We start from the raw sequence: 19,237 nt of genomic DNA on the forward strand, positions 1-19,237 counted from the left end.
CGGTGGCCCCCCCTCCTGCCTGCGCGCACCGTCTCTCCCGTCCCTCAAGGGCAGAAGAGCCAACGAGCTGGTGGCTTTCTTCCATTTGAGAGAGACGCGAATTTGTACATTCGAGAGACGTGAATTGGCTTTATTTAGGTTGTTTGCAAAATGGTTTTAGCTCACACACACTAAGAAAATATTCTTTGAATTAGAGGAAGGAGACATTTTATACCTACAGAACAAAGTGCGAGTATTCGCTTTGTTCCACTTGCTACACTTAAGACATGAACAATGGCTAAATTGCTAACAGGCCAAACCACTAGCCAATGTTCTGCTTAGAGTCGTGGTAGAGTAGAAGTATTTGTCATAATAATTTCAGTTACTATACACCAAACACCTACTAGGTGAGCATAATTTTCATTACCAAAACATTGGGGGCGCTATCAGTATTTGATGGTTTTATGAGTTTAAGAGTTTAAGATTAGGAAACTGAGGCTCAGAGGACAGACAAGTTGTCATAGAACCAGAATCAGAAGCTAAATCTGACTCCAGATTTCGACAAACCAACCTACTGCCTCTTTTGCAGGACAATAATTTCTTAGTTTAAAAAAGACCTGGGGCAGATGTGGCTGAAGCAGTTGAGAGCCCGCCTCCCTCATGGGAGGTCCCAGGTTCAGCTCCGGTTGTCTCCTAAAGACAAACAACGAGCAGACAATGAGCAGACATAGAGCAAAAAAACAATAAGCAGACAAGGAGCAAAAAAAAAAAAAACCAAGCAAACAAGCAGATAATGAGCAAGAACAAAAAAAAAAGGAGCAGGGAGCAGATGTGGCTCAAGCAGTTGCGTGCCCACTTCCCACATGGGAGGTCCTGGGTTTGGTTCCTGGTGCCTCCTAAAGAAAAAAATAGATGAGCAGACAAGGAACAAACAAACAAACAAACAAAAAACCAAGCAGACAATGTGTGCAAACAAGGAGCAAAAACAATGAACAAAAACAACGATCAAACAGAAAAATAGATGAGGGACCCATGGCGGGGCTGGGGGGTTCTTTTGCTCTCACAAGTCATGTGAAAAAAAGAGACATAAATCTTGATTATAAATATCCATCTGTAAAAATACTGATTGAGTCTTGGAGCTTGCTATAAACTGTAAGATATGAAATTCTAACCTAAACACTGATCCAAAATGAGGCTGGACAACTTGAGGTCCAAAAACAAAATGTTTACAGGTGACAAGAAAACTGGCCCCAATTCCTAACTGGTATCACCTGTTCTGAAAACCAACTCACGGACACTCCACCGTGTGCCGCCTGTCCAACAAGTGCCCTGCCAGGCTACTGGCCTGTTACAAAGCTTTACTTGAACACAGACATGCTTTGAATTCCTTTTTTCAGATTGACTTCTGTTTCACAGGCAAGCCACCTATGAACACCAGGTCTTATTACTTTATAGGCATTTCTTAGTCGTTTGTTTTATGACCTAAATTAATACTCAGTTTGATGATAAGTAGATGTAGTTCAGTGGTTGAGCACCTATTTCCCATGTCCAAGGTGTGCCAGGTTCAATCCCCAGTACCTCCGAAAAAAACAAAAAAACCCACAAACAACAACAAAACAAACTCAGTTTGATCCCCACTTTATGACTTTTGTGCCCATTTCCAAAAACCAAACCCACCATTAAAGAATAAAGACCTCCTGCCGTAGTCAGCATCTCAGCGTGCGCATCAAAGGCTCTTAAAGAAATCTCCCAAAGGGGAGCTTCCAAATGCTCGAAGAAATGACAGTGTCCGGGGCTACACTATGAGCACCCAAGGTGGATGCTGTCAGGAGGACCACCGGCTAGAACGCAGTCTAAAGCATCTGCCAGGGGCATACTGTATGGTCTGATACCACGTACATGCTCACGTACAGAATGTACAGAATGGGCAACACTTTTCTTCAGGGGTAGAAATCAAAATACTGGTTACCCCTCGGGGTTCCCTGCTAGCAAGGAGCATAAGGGATCCTCTGGGGTGCTAGTAATGTGGGGGGTGTACAAGGCTAGACTTCAGAGTCAGGCACTTTACCCTACCACCCTTAAATTAAGAAGGAAGAGACGATAGCAGGAATCCTTATCTCAGTCATCTCAGATGGAGTTTTAGGACCTAACCATTACCTAAGATGACTGCTATACTTTTTCTCGGTAGTTTTTACTGCGGTTACGTGTATATATATATAACTTTTTCCCATTTCGACCACTTTCAAATTATACCATCCAGTGGTGTTAATGACATTCACAGGGTAGCGGGTGTAGCTCAGCGGTTTGAGCCCATGTATGAGGTCCCAGGTTCAATGCCCAAGATTGAATTACATTCACGGTACTGTGCTACATCACCACCAACCATTAGCTAACCATTTTTTTGGTAAATAACCTTACATTTTAAAGTGTTTTCCTTCCGGGTTTTGAATTTTATTAAGTGAATTTCTTCATTTAGAAAGAAAAAGTCCTACTTTAACGTAAAGTCTGCATTTAAACGAGAAATTGCATAGGAAACCTCTACATCCAGACAGGGTACTATGACCCCTCACCTCTCACACGAACGGTACGAGGGCTAGTGAGCTCCCAGGGTCACCCAGAAAACATGCTGGGCCTCCCCAGCTAAAGGCACCTGAGCCTTCTACTGCCCCAGCCATAATAAACCTGTGTTGTGCCTTCTCTGGACTTGAAAACCAGCAAACCGCTTAGCCCCGACAATGCTGGTTTCTCCACTGCACAGGAAATACGTTCCAGTGAAGAGCAGCAATGAGAGCCGTCACCTGCATGCTTGTGGGGGTGCTGGAGACTCCGCTGGCCTTGAGCGCTGCTTCCCTGTTGCAAGAAGAGGGCTGCTCCTTTCACCATGAAAAAGCTCTCACTTAAGCTGGGAAGAAGAAAACCAGAGCACAGTTAGAGTGGAATTCAGACAGGAAAACGGACACAGGCATGCTGCAGAGGAAAAGCTTGGAGGGAACAAACGGCATGTAAAATGCACACGCAACAGGGGAAACGGACTTGGCCCAGTGGTTAGGGCGTCCGTCTACCACATGGGAGGTCCGCGGTTCAAACCCCGGGCCTCCCTGACCCGTGTGGAGCTGGCCCATGGGCAGTGCTGATGCGCGCAAGGAGTGCCCTGCCACACAGGGGTGTCCCCCGCGTAGGGGAGCCCACCGCGCAAGGAGTACGCCTTGTAAGGAGAGCCGCCCAGCATGAAAGAAAGTGCTGCCCACACTTCCCGTGTAGCTGACGACAACAAGAGTGGACAAAGAAACAAGACGCAGCAAACAGACACAGAGAACAGACAACTGGGGGAGGGGGAGGAAATAAATAAATAAATAAATCTTAAAAAAAAAAAAAGCACACGGAACAAAATGGCTCTTACAAGGATTTTTGCATGGTACTCTTACCGAACTTTTGCTAAAAGCTTGCTGCTCAAGCGTTTGTGTGGTGAAATAATGCTTCTGCTACTACATCGAAGTTCTCGATGGGCTTTCCCTGGGCCAAAGGCTCCTTCCTGCAGGGAACTTAACTGGATTGCTCTGTAATATGTCTTTTAAAAACAGAGCTAGCTCTCTCATTAGGAGATGGTGATCCACTTGGTAAATTCTTCAGATTATTGCTGTTGACCTTTGTTTCTACTTCTCTGACTTTTTTTTTCCTTCTAATTCTCTGACTTTTAGCAACTTCTCTGATTTTGGGTGCCTTCCCTTGATGAAATACCAGAAAGATGAAATGTCATTTTCACCATGTGTTTGCATCTTAAGGAAAGTGGGTGGCTCCTGACCTGTGGTTTAACTTAGTCAAGGTTGTTCCCTCCACTGTTCCTGGAGAAAACCTACCGTTGCCCTAAGGAATTCCTTGGTGTGATGACTCTTGGGCCTTCATCGTTTTAACTAGCAATAACATCTATATTCAATCTTTACTTTTAAAAAGTTGTAATTGGATTTTTTTTTTTTTGCATTTTCATGATTTACCCATCAAGGAAAAACATTCAGCTTTAAGAAAATAAGACTGTATATAAGAAAATCAAATCCTCAGGTATTAATTACTATCAATTATTCAAAAAATACTATCAGTTCAGAAAATTACCCAGAAAACACAGTACAAAGTTAAAAGTGGTTTTTGGGGAGTTGAACCACCTGTGACCTTCTTTCTTTTTCTTAGTATTTTCCAAATTTTCTATATTGAGCAAACATTTGCTTGTTAAAATGGCTACCTGCTATACTTTATCATGTAATTTCAAAAGCATTTTAATTTTCATTAACTTTGTGAAAGAATATCACAGTTCAAATTACAGAGAAGCAGAAAGATTATTAATTCTCTCAAGCAAGCAAATAATATATTAATATATATGTTTTGAAAGGAAAATCTATAAGAAAAAGCATTACTATTGTACATGGACTTAGGCAAATTAATTTCCGATATAACTATAAGGGTGCATTCTGCAATATAAAAACAAAGCAAAGATCACTTTTGCCCCAGATGACTAAAGTTAGAAGAGTTAAACATTCTAATCCTGAAATTTAAAAAAAACAAAAACCAAACAAACAAAAAACCTCTGTTAAGTCTAAAATTCAAGTCCAGGTGCAAAGAAAACTTACCACATGAACTAGCATTTAAGTTGTCAGCATCCCAAATCAGGAAAACTATCTTCTGCAATACCCAGTTCGCAATAAAACTGGTCGATTTGTACGGCTAAAGCCGCATGCTAAAAACAGTAACTAATCAAATATTGCACGGTAAGGCTTCTTTCTACCTCTCTTAGCCAGGCCTTTAATGACTGACAACCGGCTTTATTTTAGAATACTTAACTCCGCATAATAATACTTCTTCCACGAGTCTCTCACATGCACTGCCAAACCATCCTTTCCCTTCGTTCACGATCACGCGTTTGTGCTGCAAGTTTCAAGAGCTGAGGAGCCCAGTATTATAAAGAATGACGGAAATGAGAAGCATCCTTGCTTGTTCCCACCCACGGGAAGCGAAAAGCCCTTCCAGCCCCATCGGGCCGACCCAAGACCCAGATTGTCTCATTTCGGCCCAGCTGCAGCATCACCTAACGCTCTACCCCTAAAACTTGGGACTCTCTCCTCCTTTAGGATTTTACAACCAAGCCTGTTCCTTTTTTCAGAACGATTCTGTTTCGACACAGATCACTTACGACTTATTCTCATCAAAAACTTGAAAGAGCAACCCAAAACCCACGAAACTTCAAACAACAATTGGTTCATCCAAACAGCTGGGGAAGTCTTTTCGTGGCAGCTTCAATCTCTTTTGTTCCTGAGTTAAAAGAAAGAAAAAATCTATACTGACCAGAAACCCGAGCATTCTGGAAAGAGCCGAGCATTATCAGTGACCTTTGCCTTGGAAACCCTGGGCAAAAATTCCCCTTGGTTTCCCTTACATTTCCTTTGGGGAAGGAAAAAAAAAAAAAAGAAGAGAACAATGCAAAAGAGCAGTTATCCCGTGATCACTCCGGAGGCCAGTTGTTCCTCAGTGCTCCCCAGGCGGGTAAGAATCAGAGCCTTCTCCAGCACATATGAAGTCAGGGGGACCAGCCGACGGGCGCCCCGAACACTTCGCCTCTGTTCTCGGCATCACAACCAGTAACAGGCGTTTACTGTAAAGGGCAGGGTTTACAGCTGCAGGGAAACCCAGAGAGCACACTATCCCGGGTGGTGAGGTCACCCCGCGCCTTGGGAATAGAGAGGAGAACCACACAAGATGACTCGGGGCAGAGAATTCACTGGGGCTGGCCCAGCGCGAGGTCGGTCACAGGGTTTACGAAAACAAGGGGCTGCGCAGCCTGTTTCCTGTCTTCAGGACTGAGCTCCTCTGCGTGCAGACCCTCACACATGCTCTGTGTCGCTGATTCAAACACTGCGTCCTGCTCCCAGGCCTTCCTGTGGTTCTTTCTTTTCACCGGGCTTGATAGCAAAGGGCCTGGGACCCCCGATTTATCGGTCTCCAAGCACCCCACTGGGGCCTGTTTCAGCAGCAGCACACACGCTTTGCTGGACCTGGCAGATCTTCGCACGCTTTGCTAGACGGGGCAGATCTTGGCGCACTTTGCTAGACGGGGCAGATCTTCGCCCGCTTTGCTAGATGGGGCAAATCTTCGCACGCTTTGCTAGACAGGGCAGATCTTCTCATGCTTTGCTCGACGGGCAGATCTTCGCGCGCTTTGCTCGACGGGGCAGATCTTCGCATGCTTTGCTAGCCCTGGCAGATCTTCAGCAGATTCTCCAAAGACACCATCCATCCCAGCTACCGAAACGTCAGCCTCCCCACAAAAGATTTTAGCCCCTGGAAAGGGGGACTACAGAAGGTCAGGCCCAGAGAAACAGCACTGAAATGTTTTTCTCTGCAGCTTGAAGGACAATCTTGACGAGGGCTTAAAAAAGCTTCAGCCGCAGCCCTCCCTTGCCCCATCACAATGCTTTTATCTCTACCATAAGAACAGGGTGTCCAGTGCTGGTGACTGCCATTCTGCAAGACTACACAAGGTTAAAGTTTCTAAAAGCATTGAAGACGGACAGAAACCTCCATTGATGCTCCTCAAAACCCCCTGACCGTCAGAATATACACAGCCAGCATCATCCCGAAACAGACACAGGGTAGGAAAACAGACATCGATGGTGGCAATACCTACTAATTTGGGCTGGAAGCCTCTGGAGAGCAGAAGTACTGAGTTGGAGGAAGGAAGACACAGAAGTCAGTAAAATAGCAAAGCTTCATGACTGCCATGGTCACCTCTTTAATGCAGCCTCTAACGGCCCATGTCCCCTGCCTTCCACTCCTTAGGGAAAATAGGAAAGGCAAGGCGCAGGGCTGGCGGGAGCTCCGGCGAGGCGCAGGCGAGCCCCTTGTCCGATGACGGTCCCACCCAAAGAGCAAATGGCCCTTGTGGAACTCTTGTCTTCCCCCTGATATTCTGGCTGAAAAAGGCCCTTGTCCCAGCATATCCTGATGAAAGAGGGCCATTCAGGGGGAGCAAAGCAGCTGAAGTTCCTCTCATCCCTCCACTCCTACGGGCTGCTGCTGCAGGCTTTAGGGCAAGCAACAGGCTGGGTAGTAGGAACTGAGAGGGAAACCAGCTGGCCACCAAGTAACAGAGCCCAAGCAAAGACAACCCCGTAGGTTAGAACAGACATATCGAAGGATCTCTATTTCTTTCAAATCACCATCCGTTCTTCCAACAGGGATGTGAGCAGCTGCCTGTTAGGGGTTCGGCATTCTCAAGCACTTTCACATTCCGGCCATTCAGATCTGGGTGGGGTGCGCGCCCCCGTGGCAGGGTGAGGTGGGGGTGGAGGGAGGAGGGCACTGCAGGCAGGGGCAGGTGTGTGTGCACATCACAGGGGCTTTGAGAGACAAGGAGGCCAGGGCAGCCCAAGCTGCAGAGGTGAGGCAGCCGGGAAAATAAAGGAAGGACGTATAGCCGTGACGCAAGGCAGAGCGTGGCGAGCACCTTAAGAAAAGAAAACGACACTCGGGTTTAAAAGAAGAAAGAGATGCCTCTAACTGATGGATTCTGGAATACTTCAGGAAGAAGGCAGCGATGAGTAAGGACTTCTGGAAGCTTCTTCCCCCAGCTCCCAAGTAATCCATCAGTCCTCGCAGGATGATTAAGCGAAACATATACTATCGCTACTTTGCGCTTGAGGAGATGGCAGCTCGCCGAGGAGCACACACCTTTGTAGAGATGGGACTGGGCCCACGTTGATCTGTCCCTGTTCCAATCCCACAATGCTCAACCCCTGGAAAACCATTTCCTACCTGTCCAGGAGGAAAATCAGAGCTGTTATCCTGCCGTTGCCAAGCCCAGGCCCTCTCTGACGGCTCGCTGCTGTGGGGCTGCTCTGGTTCCCCTAAAGCACGCCACACTGAGTTGGAGGGAGGGCGCTTCTCCCCGTCCACGGCGCCATCGGAAGGCGTGGGGGAACCACTGCCGCCATCACAGTAAGGGAACGGGACACATCGTCCAGTCTTTCGGGACTGAGTGGGCAGTTCAAGGAGCGGCTTTCAAGGTATGCTTCTCGGGATCAAGAGCACTGAGTACTATCATGTACCGAACCTACTATGTGGCAGAGATACGTGAGGCACTTAGTGACACCTGACATGGAATCCCCCCAGCTCTGCAGGGTCAGTTTTATTCCTCCATACTATGAATGAAGAAAACCAATCAAAGCTTCCAAAAGACGGTCCAGGGATAACCAGGGCGACCGTGTTGTTTTAAGAAAGTCAAAAGCACCAGTGTGAGAACCTGTATTTCTGGGTTCTAAATTATGTTCTACTTTATGTCTTTTCTAATATTAACTTAGAGGGTCTGTTCAAACATTGAAATACCCAAGTAGTTTTACAGTCTCAACGAGGGCCAAAGTAACTGCCCTCCTCTTTGAGGGATGGATACCTGTCCTGAGAGATGGCTATCTAAGTGCCATGCCACTTAGGTATAGAATTCCCCGAAGGACACCAAAAGTAAGTGTAGAAACAACATACTACAGAAGACTACACTAAAGCCCTCGATTTTCACTTATGGTTACGGATCCAAATAACAGAGGAATTTCCAAAACACATACACACCCAGGTCCAACCCCGAGAGATTTGAATTTTGAAGGCCTTCCTGAATGAGCCCTGGGCCATCTGGATTTTTTAAGAGCTCCAGCAGTGCTTCTGACAAATAGCCAGGATTGAGGCTTGAACTTAAATAATAACAGAAGACACAAAAGTGGCTTCCCAAGGAGTTTCCTAGAAAGAATTTACACCTGGCAGGGCACGATAAATGTTTAACACCACGTAAAAATACAAGGCGCTCTCAGAAGAGAAAAGGCACAATGAGGTACAACGAAGGGAGGTCATGCCAGGTCAGATGGCAAAATAGTGCACTCCTTTGGAAGCAGCAAACCAAGGGTTAGCCGATAATTGCACATGCCCTTCTACCAAAGAGGTGGAGTGGCAGCATTATCGCCCTTTGGAGGATGCTCTGTATTACAATGTTATGAGATGGTGGTGGCAACAACAACATCACATCCTGCCTTCGATAACCTTTGCTGCTGACAAATAGTTCCGGCAAATCTCAACTCATTTGATCTTCACAAACCTGTGAGGTGATCATAGCAAGCATCGTTATACTCATTTTACGGACGAGGAAATTGGAAGTCACTGCAATGGAACGATTTCAGGATTTCTGACATTACACCTTACCAAAATATCAGAGAATATGAGCCTAGAGTATGGGTCCTGAAAAGGGTTCCAAACTGGCTGACCTGGCTGACCTGAGCTGCCTTCCTCTGACACGGACAGAACCAACTCTCGATTGTGCTCAGCTCCACACAGTGATGGCTGAGGGGGACTGTGAGACTTTCGGGGGACCTGCTGAGTACTCTAGAAGAAAAGGAACTGATGGGAAGTTGTCACCACAGAAAGGTGAGTGCCCGCAAGCACCCCGAAGAGGAGGTTCTGTCAATTCAGTGCAGTTTAACAACTAGTTATTTCTCCACGTGTCTACTGTGCCTGCCGGGTGCTAAGTCCTGGGGACTCAGAAAAGAGAGGGACAGAGTTCCTGCCTTGAAGCAACACTACCAGTCAGCGGTTCAGGCAGGCACAGGGCAGGTGACTCCAGCATGATGCAGAAAGCTGCAAAGTAGAGGAATGTATAGGGATGGGGGTACGGGGAGGTATCCCCGGAGGACAGCACTCCAGGCTGGACCTTGAAGGATCGGTAAGAAAAGAAAAAGGGAGAGTGGGAGGGATTAAGTTACACGTACCCTATAGGGATCACAAAAGGATTTGGTCTCTGTTATAAAAGATCCCACTGTGAATTCAGAAATGTCCATTCTGGTTTATATGTCAGTTTCTTATAAGTTTGTTTAGCACAAACTGGTCTCTCAGAACTTGATAGTTCCTGAGTGAACTAATAAACTGAAGGTTCAGAACATGCAAGGCTAAGGACCCAAACCTTGAGCTCATGGATGAGCCACCGAGCTGTCGACATAATCGAGTTTTCAGCACCCAGATGCCAAGCTATAGACACCCAATGCGTATTTTTTTCAGGAAGTCAATGAGATCGCTAATGTGAATCGTGTTTTAGAGTTTACAGAGCCACCCTGTATTTTTCCACTCTGCTGATGAAAACACCAGAATTGAGAGAAGATAAATGACGTATCTGCGGTCGTAATGGCGAGAAAGGGGCAGAAGGGGGCTGAGAGGCTCCCAGTTCAGCATTCTTTTCGAAGGCAGAATGATCTGATTTGTAGCAGCAGCAGGCTAAAGCTGTACCGAGACAGATCTACCTCAAAACTGCTATTGGGGAAGGTTTGGATGCAAAGTGAAGTTTATAAAGATGTAAAGAAGATCAAAGACTGACTCCCTGGGCCGAGATCAGCAGAAAACTGCAGGGGAAGATAGAAAATTTTTTCCATTGCCCTCCCAAAGGTTTCTCTCTCAAAGACTCCGAATCACCCCAAAGTCTATTCTCTATTATTTGTGCTGCACGGTGCAATCTGGCAGGGTCTCGTTCCCAACCCCATGCTTCAGGGTAGAAGAAAACAAGGAGCCCTTAGGTTCACACCTGTCAGCAAGAGCTCCCAAACACATAATGCTGACGACAGGGAAATTCCAGCTCTGCAGGGCATCAGACTTAGGAAAAGGGGTCACAGGCAAGAAATGCTGGCAGGGCTCATTGCAAATGCCTTTACTGCTAGGGCATGTATTGTTTGGCTAGAAGGCGTAGGCTTCTCTCAGGAAGAAGGAATGTCCAAAAGTATGAGACATTCTCTGAGCCAGCTACAGTTTCTCCTTCAGACCAACGGGTAGGAACAGCTGGATCCACCGGCAAGCTCCCAGGAGCAGGATTTTTTCTCCTGCAAGACGAGGACAGCAATAGGCTTGACAAACCCTGGGACAGTTCCCTGAGGGCTCCCCAAGGCCCTTGGGCCCCACGGAGGACACAGCCAGAGCTGTCCTCCTCCATGCATCTGGTATATCTAGCCAAGTGCCCTCAATGAGGACAGAAGGCACACAGGCTGCAGGTGCGGGAAATGCAACGCACGGCAGCACATACAACCCAGTTGGCCAGAAATAACAGGCACCCAAAGAAAACGCTTTGGAAACAACCCAAACACTCCAAGGGTGGGTGGTCTCGACTGCTCCAGGGTCTCAGCCTTACTGTGGAATGCAGCCCCATCCCATGTTCCATCAGCTGCCGAGTCTTAACCTTTCCAGGGACCCCTTCCTTCCCAGGGACTTGCTACCCCAGTTCTTCCCAGTGACCCTGGTGAGCCCCACTGTGCGCCTGGCTCTGGGATGGGTCCTGAGGACGGCGCTGCCCAAGAGAAGGGAAAGTTCTCTATCTGTACCATCCATTGTGGCAGCCTACCCAACATTTAAAATACAGCTAGTGGGAGGTGGGGAGTGGGATACATGGGAACCTCACATCTTTTAATGTAATATTTTGTGTGATCTATGTATCTTAAAAAAAAAAGATAATACAAGATTTCAAAAATTTTCCACTCGAGGTATCTGTTTGCAGGTCAGAAAATGAGGAAATGTAATTGTGTAATGCTCTGAAAGGTATAAGAACAAAAACGCTGTATATAAAATTGACTTTAAGAAAAACAAACAACTACAGCTAACCTGACCAAGTTACTTCAGTTGAGGCATGGCCCAGGGTGAGTCTTAATCCTCTTAGAGTCCTTTATAAATGGGATGAATACAGAGAAAAAGAAAGCCACAGAAGCAAGAAGCTGAAAGCAAGGAAACAGGGAGAGAAGGGAGAGACCAGCAGACGCCACTGTGTGCCTTGCCACGCGACAGAGGAGCCTAGGATGGCCGGCAGCCAGTCTTCGGGGAGAAAGCATTGCCTGACAATGCCCTGCTTCAGACGTTTTTCTCAGCCTCAAAACCGTAAGCCTGTAAGCTAATAAATTCCCAGTGTAAAAGCCAATGACTTTCATGGCTTGAGCAGCTTAGCAAACTAGAACACCACAGTCCTTCCTTCTCAGTGTTTTTTTAGTGCCTTTTCTCATTTGGCAGTTGAGGAAACTGAGGCTCAGAAGTTAGGTCACTTGCCCAGCATCACATACTAGGAAAGCAGCTGGCCTCGGGAACCCCAGACCAGGCTCTCTGGCCTGTTCACCTGCTAGCTGAGGTTACATCTTCACGCCGGCCGGGACTCCAGGCAGGAGCAGGCCTTCATTCTTTAGCCTCCCTCTGTGCCTGATAAACGCTGCAGGAACAAACTGACGGAGCTGTCCTCCACGGTCTCGACGCTTCCACAGCTAACTCGTCTGGGTGAGCTCTGGGTAGCTGGAACACCGGGAGCTCACCACCTCACTCAAGATGAGTTGCACCCGTAAGACCCAGCACATAGAGGTGTTAAGTGGAGCTACGATCCAAGGTAACTCCTCTTGGCAGATCGTCTTGGCAACCAAGTGCTTCCAACATAGCAACAACTAAACTTCCTACGTGGCCTTGTCCTAGGGTTTTCTTCTTTCTACTTGGCTGTGAGGTTCTTGAGAACTAGGGCCATGACTTTTCCGTCTCTGGATCTCTTAGTGCCAGGAATTAGTGGTCACTCAATAAATACAATGCGAAAAATAAACGTTGTTGCTGGGTGGCATGCTAAGCACATTATGTGTATTAACCAATTAAATCCTCAGCAGCACCTATGAGTATTTTCTACATGTAGACACTGAGGATAAGAGAGGTTAAGTTGCCTGCTCAAGTTCACAGAGCCAAGAAGAAAAGCTGGGAGAGGAAATTTTTTCTTTTTATAAAGATTTTCCATGATCCGTCCTTCAATACAGAACATTTAATCATGATTAGACATGTGGACACTGGCTTTTTTCACCAAACACCAAGTGCCACTCTTTTCTGGTAAATATTGATTTTCCCCCCAAACGTAACATGATTTCAGTAGATGATGATACCATCAGCATAATTCACTCAAATTACCAAAATGGCAATACTTAAAATCAGGCACGTGACTTGATCATTTCACATGACCTCTTTTTAAACTTTCCCCAGTATAAAAAGTCAGGCAGTCTGACTTGGAAACACTATGCTGTCTGTTGAACTGACACTGCAAGAAAACACAGTATCAGAAAGTCCCTTTCCTTCCCCTGCTCCTGCTACCCCTTCCATTCGGTCCTGAGGCCATGTGCTGGGACACAGCAAGGCAGGCTCCAGGGTGGACGAGGTGTCCCAGGGCCAAGGCTGCTGTTGTGAGCAGGGGCAGGAGGACATCCATACAGGCGAGGGTGGCAGGAAAACGGGAGGTGGGGGACAGATGGGGGAACCGACCAAACAAGCAGTATTTTAAGGACGATGGGAGGCAGGTTTCTGTCAGAGAAGGTGGTTATAAATACACAGAGAGAGAAAACTAGAATGAACTCTGCAGCGTGCGAACAGATTTGAAGGTATTAATTTGAACTCATGGTTTTCAATATATTTAAAATGATGTAAAAACATAAGATTAAGGAAATAAATAAAATGATACAAAAACAAATACAGAATCAAATGTGTGTAGGCATATTACACACACACACTCGACAGCTCCCCCCACTGAGAAGGCCTGGCAGCAGTGACGCCCTCACAGCCGTGAGCACGCCTGACGCGGAGACCTTTGTTTCTAGGCACCGTTCTCCGCTAAAAGGAATCAGGGCTCCTTTGAGAAATGGCTGGGTCCAGGGCTGGCTCAGGGAAAGAACAAGATGGTGCCAGAAAGCGAGGCAGTGCTCCAGTAAAATGAGGGTCGTGTCAAAGGGACACGGAAGTCACCTTGAAGGGGCTCCCGCTGCGCAAACTGGGGACAAACTGAAGGTCTGAATCAAGGATAATAGCAATGGATCATGACCCATGAAATAAAGTAGCAGAGAATGAGTCCATACTATATAAATAAAAGAAATAAGTAAACGTTTAAGGGACGGGACAGTGACGTAGTTTCAAAGCTTTCCGGTGCACATGTCCCTGCCCCAAAACCTCTTAATGAAAAAGGGAAAAAGAGTAACTTCACAGTGGAGAACCTGGCAGACACCTCCTACCCCAAGAGATCCAAGGGAGCATCACCAGGAATAGAACGCGTGGAAATCCGGGGCTGCCTGACAGGTGGCAGCGAGGACACAGCATCCCCTGGGCTATTCCTGCCCAAGACGCACGACCTCAATCTCCCGGCGAGGAAACACCAGACAGACCCAAACGGAGGGACGTTCTACAAAACGACGGGCCTGTCCTCTTCCAAAGGGCCAAGGGAAGAATGAGGGACTGTTCCAGACGGAAGGAGACTCGAGAGACAGGACAAGTAAATGCACCATGTGACCCTGAACTGGATCCTTGTGCACGGAGGGCATTACTGGAGCCCAGGGCTAAACCCTAGAAGGGGCCTAAGAATTCCCTGGCACTGGTGTATCACGTTAAAGGGTGACGGAGCATCAGGTTGGCAACTTCCTCTCAAATGGCGCAGGAAAAAAAGTTCCTTGTACTGGATTTGCAACTTTTCAGTAAGTCAGCAGTTGTTTCAAAGTAAATTTCTTTAAATTCCATCTAACTGAATTTTGGTAAAAGACGAGTACTTTTTCTTACCGATCAGTGTTATAAACAAGCGTGAGCTCGTTTTCTTGCTCATGATATTTTTCAAAGCTTTTCCCTCCCATCTTTTGGAACTTGAACCTCACCAGTGGATGCCTTTTTCCTGTCTGAGGACCCCTTTCCCTGTTTGGAGGAAGCTCTGCAATCCCAGGGCCTCCTGGTCTGTGTGGGTTCCGATTTGGAGGACTCTCACACACAGCCCCGGCCCACGTCAGACCTAATTTTGGCGCTTTCCTGCTCCGAGACCACACTTTGGGGAGAGCGGGGGCCGCCCTGCCCGTGCAGGCCTGCCATTGTGAAGGGCGCATGAAGCCAGGATGCCGCGGCCCTGCCAGGATGTGACTCAGCGTCCTGTTTCCAGCGGCTGGGGCGGCTGGCAGCTTTGGCACCAAGCACTGCTCCTGACTTCACCCTTCAGGGCCACAAACGCCCGGGCTGAGGGCGGGCATGCAGCAGCAGCTCTCCTCGCCTCAGGGCCAAGGCTAGGACAACCCGCTCGTCCCTCCTTCACTCTGGGCCTGCCGTTGGACTCCCCCGGAGCGCTCTCTCAGGAAGAGTTCTTCAGAAGAATGGACTGGACTGGATTTTAAGGACAACACGAATCCAGAAACTGCTCCTGTTTCTCTCTTTGTTTTGACTACTAGGATGCTCAAAGTCAGACTTGAAGCCAAACTCCGGTAAACGGAACCAACATTATGCTATGCATTCCTGACTGGATCTTCCTTTCTCATGCCCCAGTTTTATGGCTAACTCTAAATTCTACTGCTCTTTATGAAGTCTAAGCCATTTCAAATCCCTTTTGGAATGAGGTTTAGTAGACACCTATCAGCCCCTGGAGGGTTACTCAGGACTCTTTTTTTCTTTTTTTAAGATTTATCTCCCCCCACCCCTCGTTGTTTGGGCTCGCTGTCTGCTTGCTGTGTCTGCTCCATCTTCTTTTCTTTTAATTAGTTTTCCATCTTCTTTTTAGGAGGCATGGGGAATCAAACCTGGGATCTCCCATGTGGGAGGGAGGAGCCCTATCTTGAGCCAGTTCCGCTCCCTGCTTGCTCTCTCATTGTGTTTCTTCGTGCATCTCCTTGTTGCATCATATTGTTACGTCATCTCACCGCATCATCTTGCCACACCAGCCCATCACTGGCTTCTTTAGGAGGCAGTGGGAACTGAACCTGAACCTGGGACCTCCCATGTAGTAGGCGAGTACCCAACTGCTTGAGCAACATTTGCTTCCCACTCAGTACTCCTATTTTTCAATTTTATTTACATATTCCCCCCGCCTTGCCACTGGTGCTCACTGTCTGCTCTTTGTGCCCATTCCCCGTGCGTTCTTCTGTGTCTGCTTGTCTCCCTTTGTTACATCATCTTGCGGTGCCAGGTCTCTGTGGTGTGGGCCGTCGGCTCTCCATGGCGCGGGCCATCAACTCTCCATGGTGTGGGCCAGGGTGCTTTCACCAGGAGGCCCCAGTTATTGAACCTGGGACTCCCATACGGTAGACGGGAGCCCAGTAGCTTGAGCCACATCCACTTTGCACTCAGTACTCTTTTTAACTCAACATGAATCCCCAGCATTGAGCACAGAACTAGATACATGTATGAACACTAACTACACACTGGCTGAACTCATAAATAAAGCAAATAACTCTAAAAAAAAAACTGCCTCCATTTCCTGGCCGCTTCACAGAGATCCTTCTCCTTGTCACCCCATGCCACCTGCACTGGAGTTCTGGGGAACTGGGAAGCAGGCTCCTTGGGGAACCCTCTTGCTGACTCGGTGACTAACAGCTGAGCAGATGTCAACCGTGGACCTAAAAAGCCCCTCCCACATGTCCACCTGCAGTAGACAGCACAAAACAGGCAGGCCTGGCCATCTGGGGAGTGACCAGTGATTTCCAGAGGCAGCAGCCAGCCTTGGCGCTCTGTCTAAATCATCCCAGGCATCCCCACCCTTGGGGCAATTCTGACTGGGCCCAGATTTGGGAAAATACTCCTTGAGAAATCTTGGCAAGCAAGGACCAAGCCTTGAATGGGAATTAATTCTGCAGGTGCAGGGCGGCCATTTGCAGGGAGAACACGAGATCCTTCCCAACTCAGGGCCTCCTGTAAAACAGAAAGCCTTTTTAAAAATAGCTTCGAAGGTAGCCATTTGAGGAGAAAAAAAAACAAAACAAAAACTGTAAAAATAACAACAAGACATGATGCTTCCCAGACAAAAGCGTGGCGTCCTGCGCTGATGCCACGTCACGGTACAGGGCTGTCCGACAGGAAGCGCGTGGCCTGCGTTCATGCTACAGGCCTCAGTGGAGCCTGCAGGGACAAAAGGTCAAGGATTCATTTTTTCCCCGTAGGTTCCACGTGGTTAACCCCTTGGTGTTTCCTGGTGGAACTGCCTCAAGTAAGGAAGATGAGAAAGGACCACCAGGCCTGCCACCCAGGGGCTCTCGCTCATGACGCAAGGGCTAGACCCTCGACAGAGCAAGATGCTCTCTGAGACTCAGGACAGCCCCAGAGCAACAGCCCCAAGAGGCACAAGCCGTTTCCTCTGCCTGGGGCGAGGGAGGGAGCTGGCCTGAGGTCATGGTCAGGCAAGTGGCTCCGGCCAGGCCTGGGTCTCCGCGCAGAGGCCATCACAGCAGCCCTCTTCTGCCAGGCCTCCATAGCTGACGCAGTCTCGGGCAGGCTGTAGTGATTCTCCAACAGCGTGAGGCAGACGTGTGTGCTTTCCTTGCCAGCAAGCTCACCTCCGTCTTGGAAACCGCCGCCTCCCCCACGTGAGCCGTCAAAGTGTTCCAGGAGCCCACGGCCCAGACCCCAACACAACCACTCAGCGTGTCTTGAAAATGGCTCTGCGTAGGTTAGTTATTAATTTCCCCTCTTCCCTCTTCCTGCTGTTTTTGCTGTCTGTGTCCATTTGCTGTGTGATCTTCTGTATCTATTTCTTTTTGTCTTCTCGTTTTTTCTTCTAGGATTCTCCAGGATTGGATCCTGGAGACTGCTGATGTGGAGAGGTTCCCTGTCACCTGTGCCACCTCAGTTCCTGGCCTTTGCTGCGCTTCACCTCTACTCTCCCCTTCATCTCTCTTCTGTTGTGTCACCATCTTGCTGTGTGACTCACCTGTGTGGGTGCTGGCTCACTGCACGGGCACTCGGCTTTGCTGCGTGGCATTCGGCTCATGGCGCAGGTACTTGGCTTTGCTGCGTGGGCACTTGGCCTGCCACGCTGGCGCTGCTCACCGCATGGGCACTGGCTCACCACGTGGGTACTCAGCTCACGAGGCATACATTCGGCTCACCGTGTGGGCACTTGGCTTGATGCATGGGCACTCAACTCCCTATGGGGGCACTGGCTCGCCACACAGGCAAGCTTTCTCTTTGTTTTCATACAGTGGCCCCAGGGATCGAACCCGGGTCCTCCCATTTGGTAGGCGGAGGCCGTATCACTCAAGCCACATCTGCTTTCCTCACGTGGGTTATTTTGATTGTCCCTGTTTTCTCATTGTCAGCCTTCCTTGAAGCACGACGATTTGTTTGGATGTTCTCCTTGGTCCTGGGAATGTTTTAATAAACTGCCCAAATTCGAACGCCTGACTCACAGCACAACGTAAGTGCCAGAGGAATTAGAAGACAGGAGGCCTTTCTTGCTAAATGGCTGCTGCAGCGCGTGGCTCCAAGGTCAAGGATGAAGTGTGGCGGGCGGACGCTCGGCCCGGGAGGTGCATCCAAGTCACGGTCCACTTCCTCTCCGTGACTGAATTCGTTTTTGCCATCTCAGCGTCAGGCCACAACCCAAACCCAGCTAGACACCCGCAGATGTATGACCTGGCTCAAACTGTGGGAACAAAGGAGTGCTTGAGGATCTGCTACAAATCGACAGCAAGTGATTAGAAGCATGGTATACATGCAGGACTGGAGTGGTGGCTCTGAAGAGCCTTGGTCTTGGAATTGGAAAACATTTTTTAATCCTGTGGTTTCATTTTGCAGAGGAGGAAATGACGGACCAGAGAGGTGAAGAGGCTTGTCTAAGGTTGCAGAGCAGATGATCCATCTCGGGACAGAACTAGGTTCTCTGGCTCCTCCACACAAACCTGTCCCATTTTCTGTGAAGAGGTCCTTTCAGCACTCATGAAGAAAACAGCTTACACATACATGCCTGGGGCATGCACGCATACTCCCTGGGGAACTAAGTATGTACAAAGAAGGGCTCCAGGGCCCCGAGGCTCTTTTGAAGTCTAAGTACTAATATTTCAAAATTTAATGAAATCTATTAGATTCTGATTAAAATTCATTTTAAGTTACTCTTAGTAAGTTTAATTACATTCTAACAATTAAATTAACTCTTCCTCTCTCTGTCCTCATTTGTTCCCACTCTGGGATGAGTTGGTTTTTTTCCCCTTTTTTTGGGGGGGAGGCACAAGATTGAACCCAGGACCTTGTACGTGGGTAGCAGGTGCTCAACTACTGAGCTACATTCACTCCTCTGGGATGAGCTTTTTAATAAAATAACACACACTAAAGGGAAACACTGATGTAGACATCAAATGTACCAACAAACTGCCAGAATGAATTCCTGAGTTAATTTGAAAGAAAGAACACAACAGGATAATGGCCCCAGATTTTTAAAAGTTTGGGTACCCCAATGTTTAAAACTGGGAAC

The 19,237-nt window shown here is 47.9% G+C and overlaps 1 protein-coding gene across 4 annotated transcripts in view; it reads right to left on the reverse strand.

The window, feature by feature from the left end:
• Window positions 1–19,237, reverse strand: part of SSH1 (slingshot protein phosphatase 1) — a 62,814-nt gene that overhangs the window by 30,968 nt on the left and 12,609 nt on the right. For 2 of the 4 annotated variants that reach the window (XM_058281497.1, XM_071209828.1), the window contains exon 3: window positions 2,778–2,881. In XM_058281497.1, coding sequence (XP_058137480.1) covers window positions 2,778–2,881 — 104 coding nt within the window. Of the gene's footprint in view, window positions 1–2,777; window positions 2,882–4,598; window positions 4,898–19,237 lie in introns of those variants that run through there. The other 2 variants (XM_012529688.4, XM_004470181.5) reach the window with 2 other exon arrangements.

Source organism: Dasypus novemcinctus, chromosome 19 (genome assembly GCF_030445035.2).
Source record: "Dasypus novemcinctus isolate mDasNov1 chromosome 19, mDasNov1.1.hap2, whole genome shotgun sequence".
NCBI classification, from domain to species: Eukaryota; Metazoa; Chordata; class Mammalia; order Cingulata; family Dasypodidae; genus Dasypus; species Dasypus novemcinctus.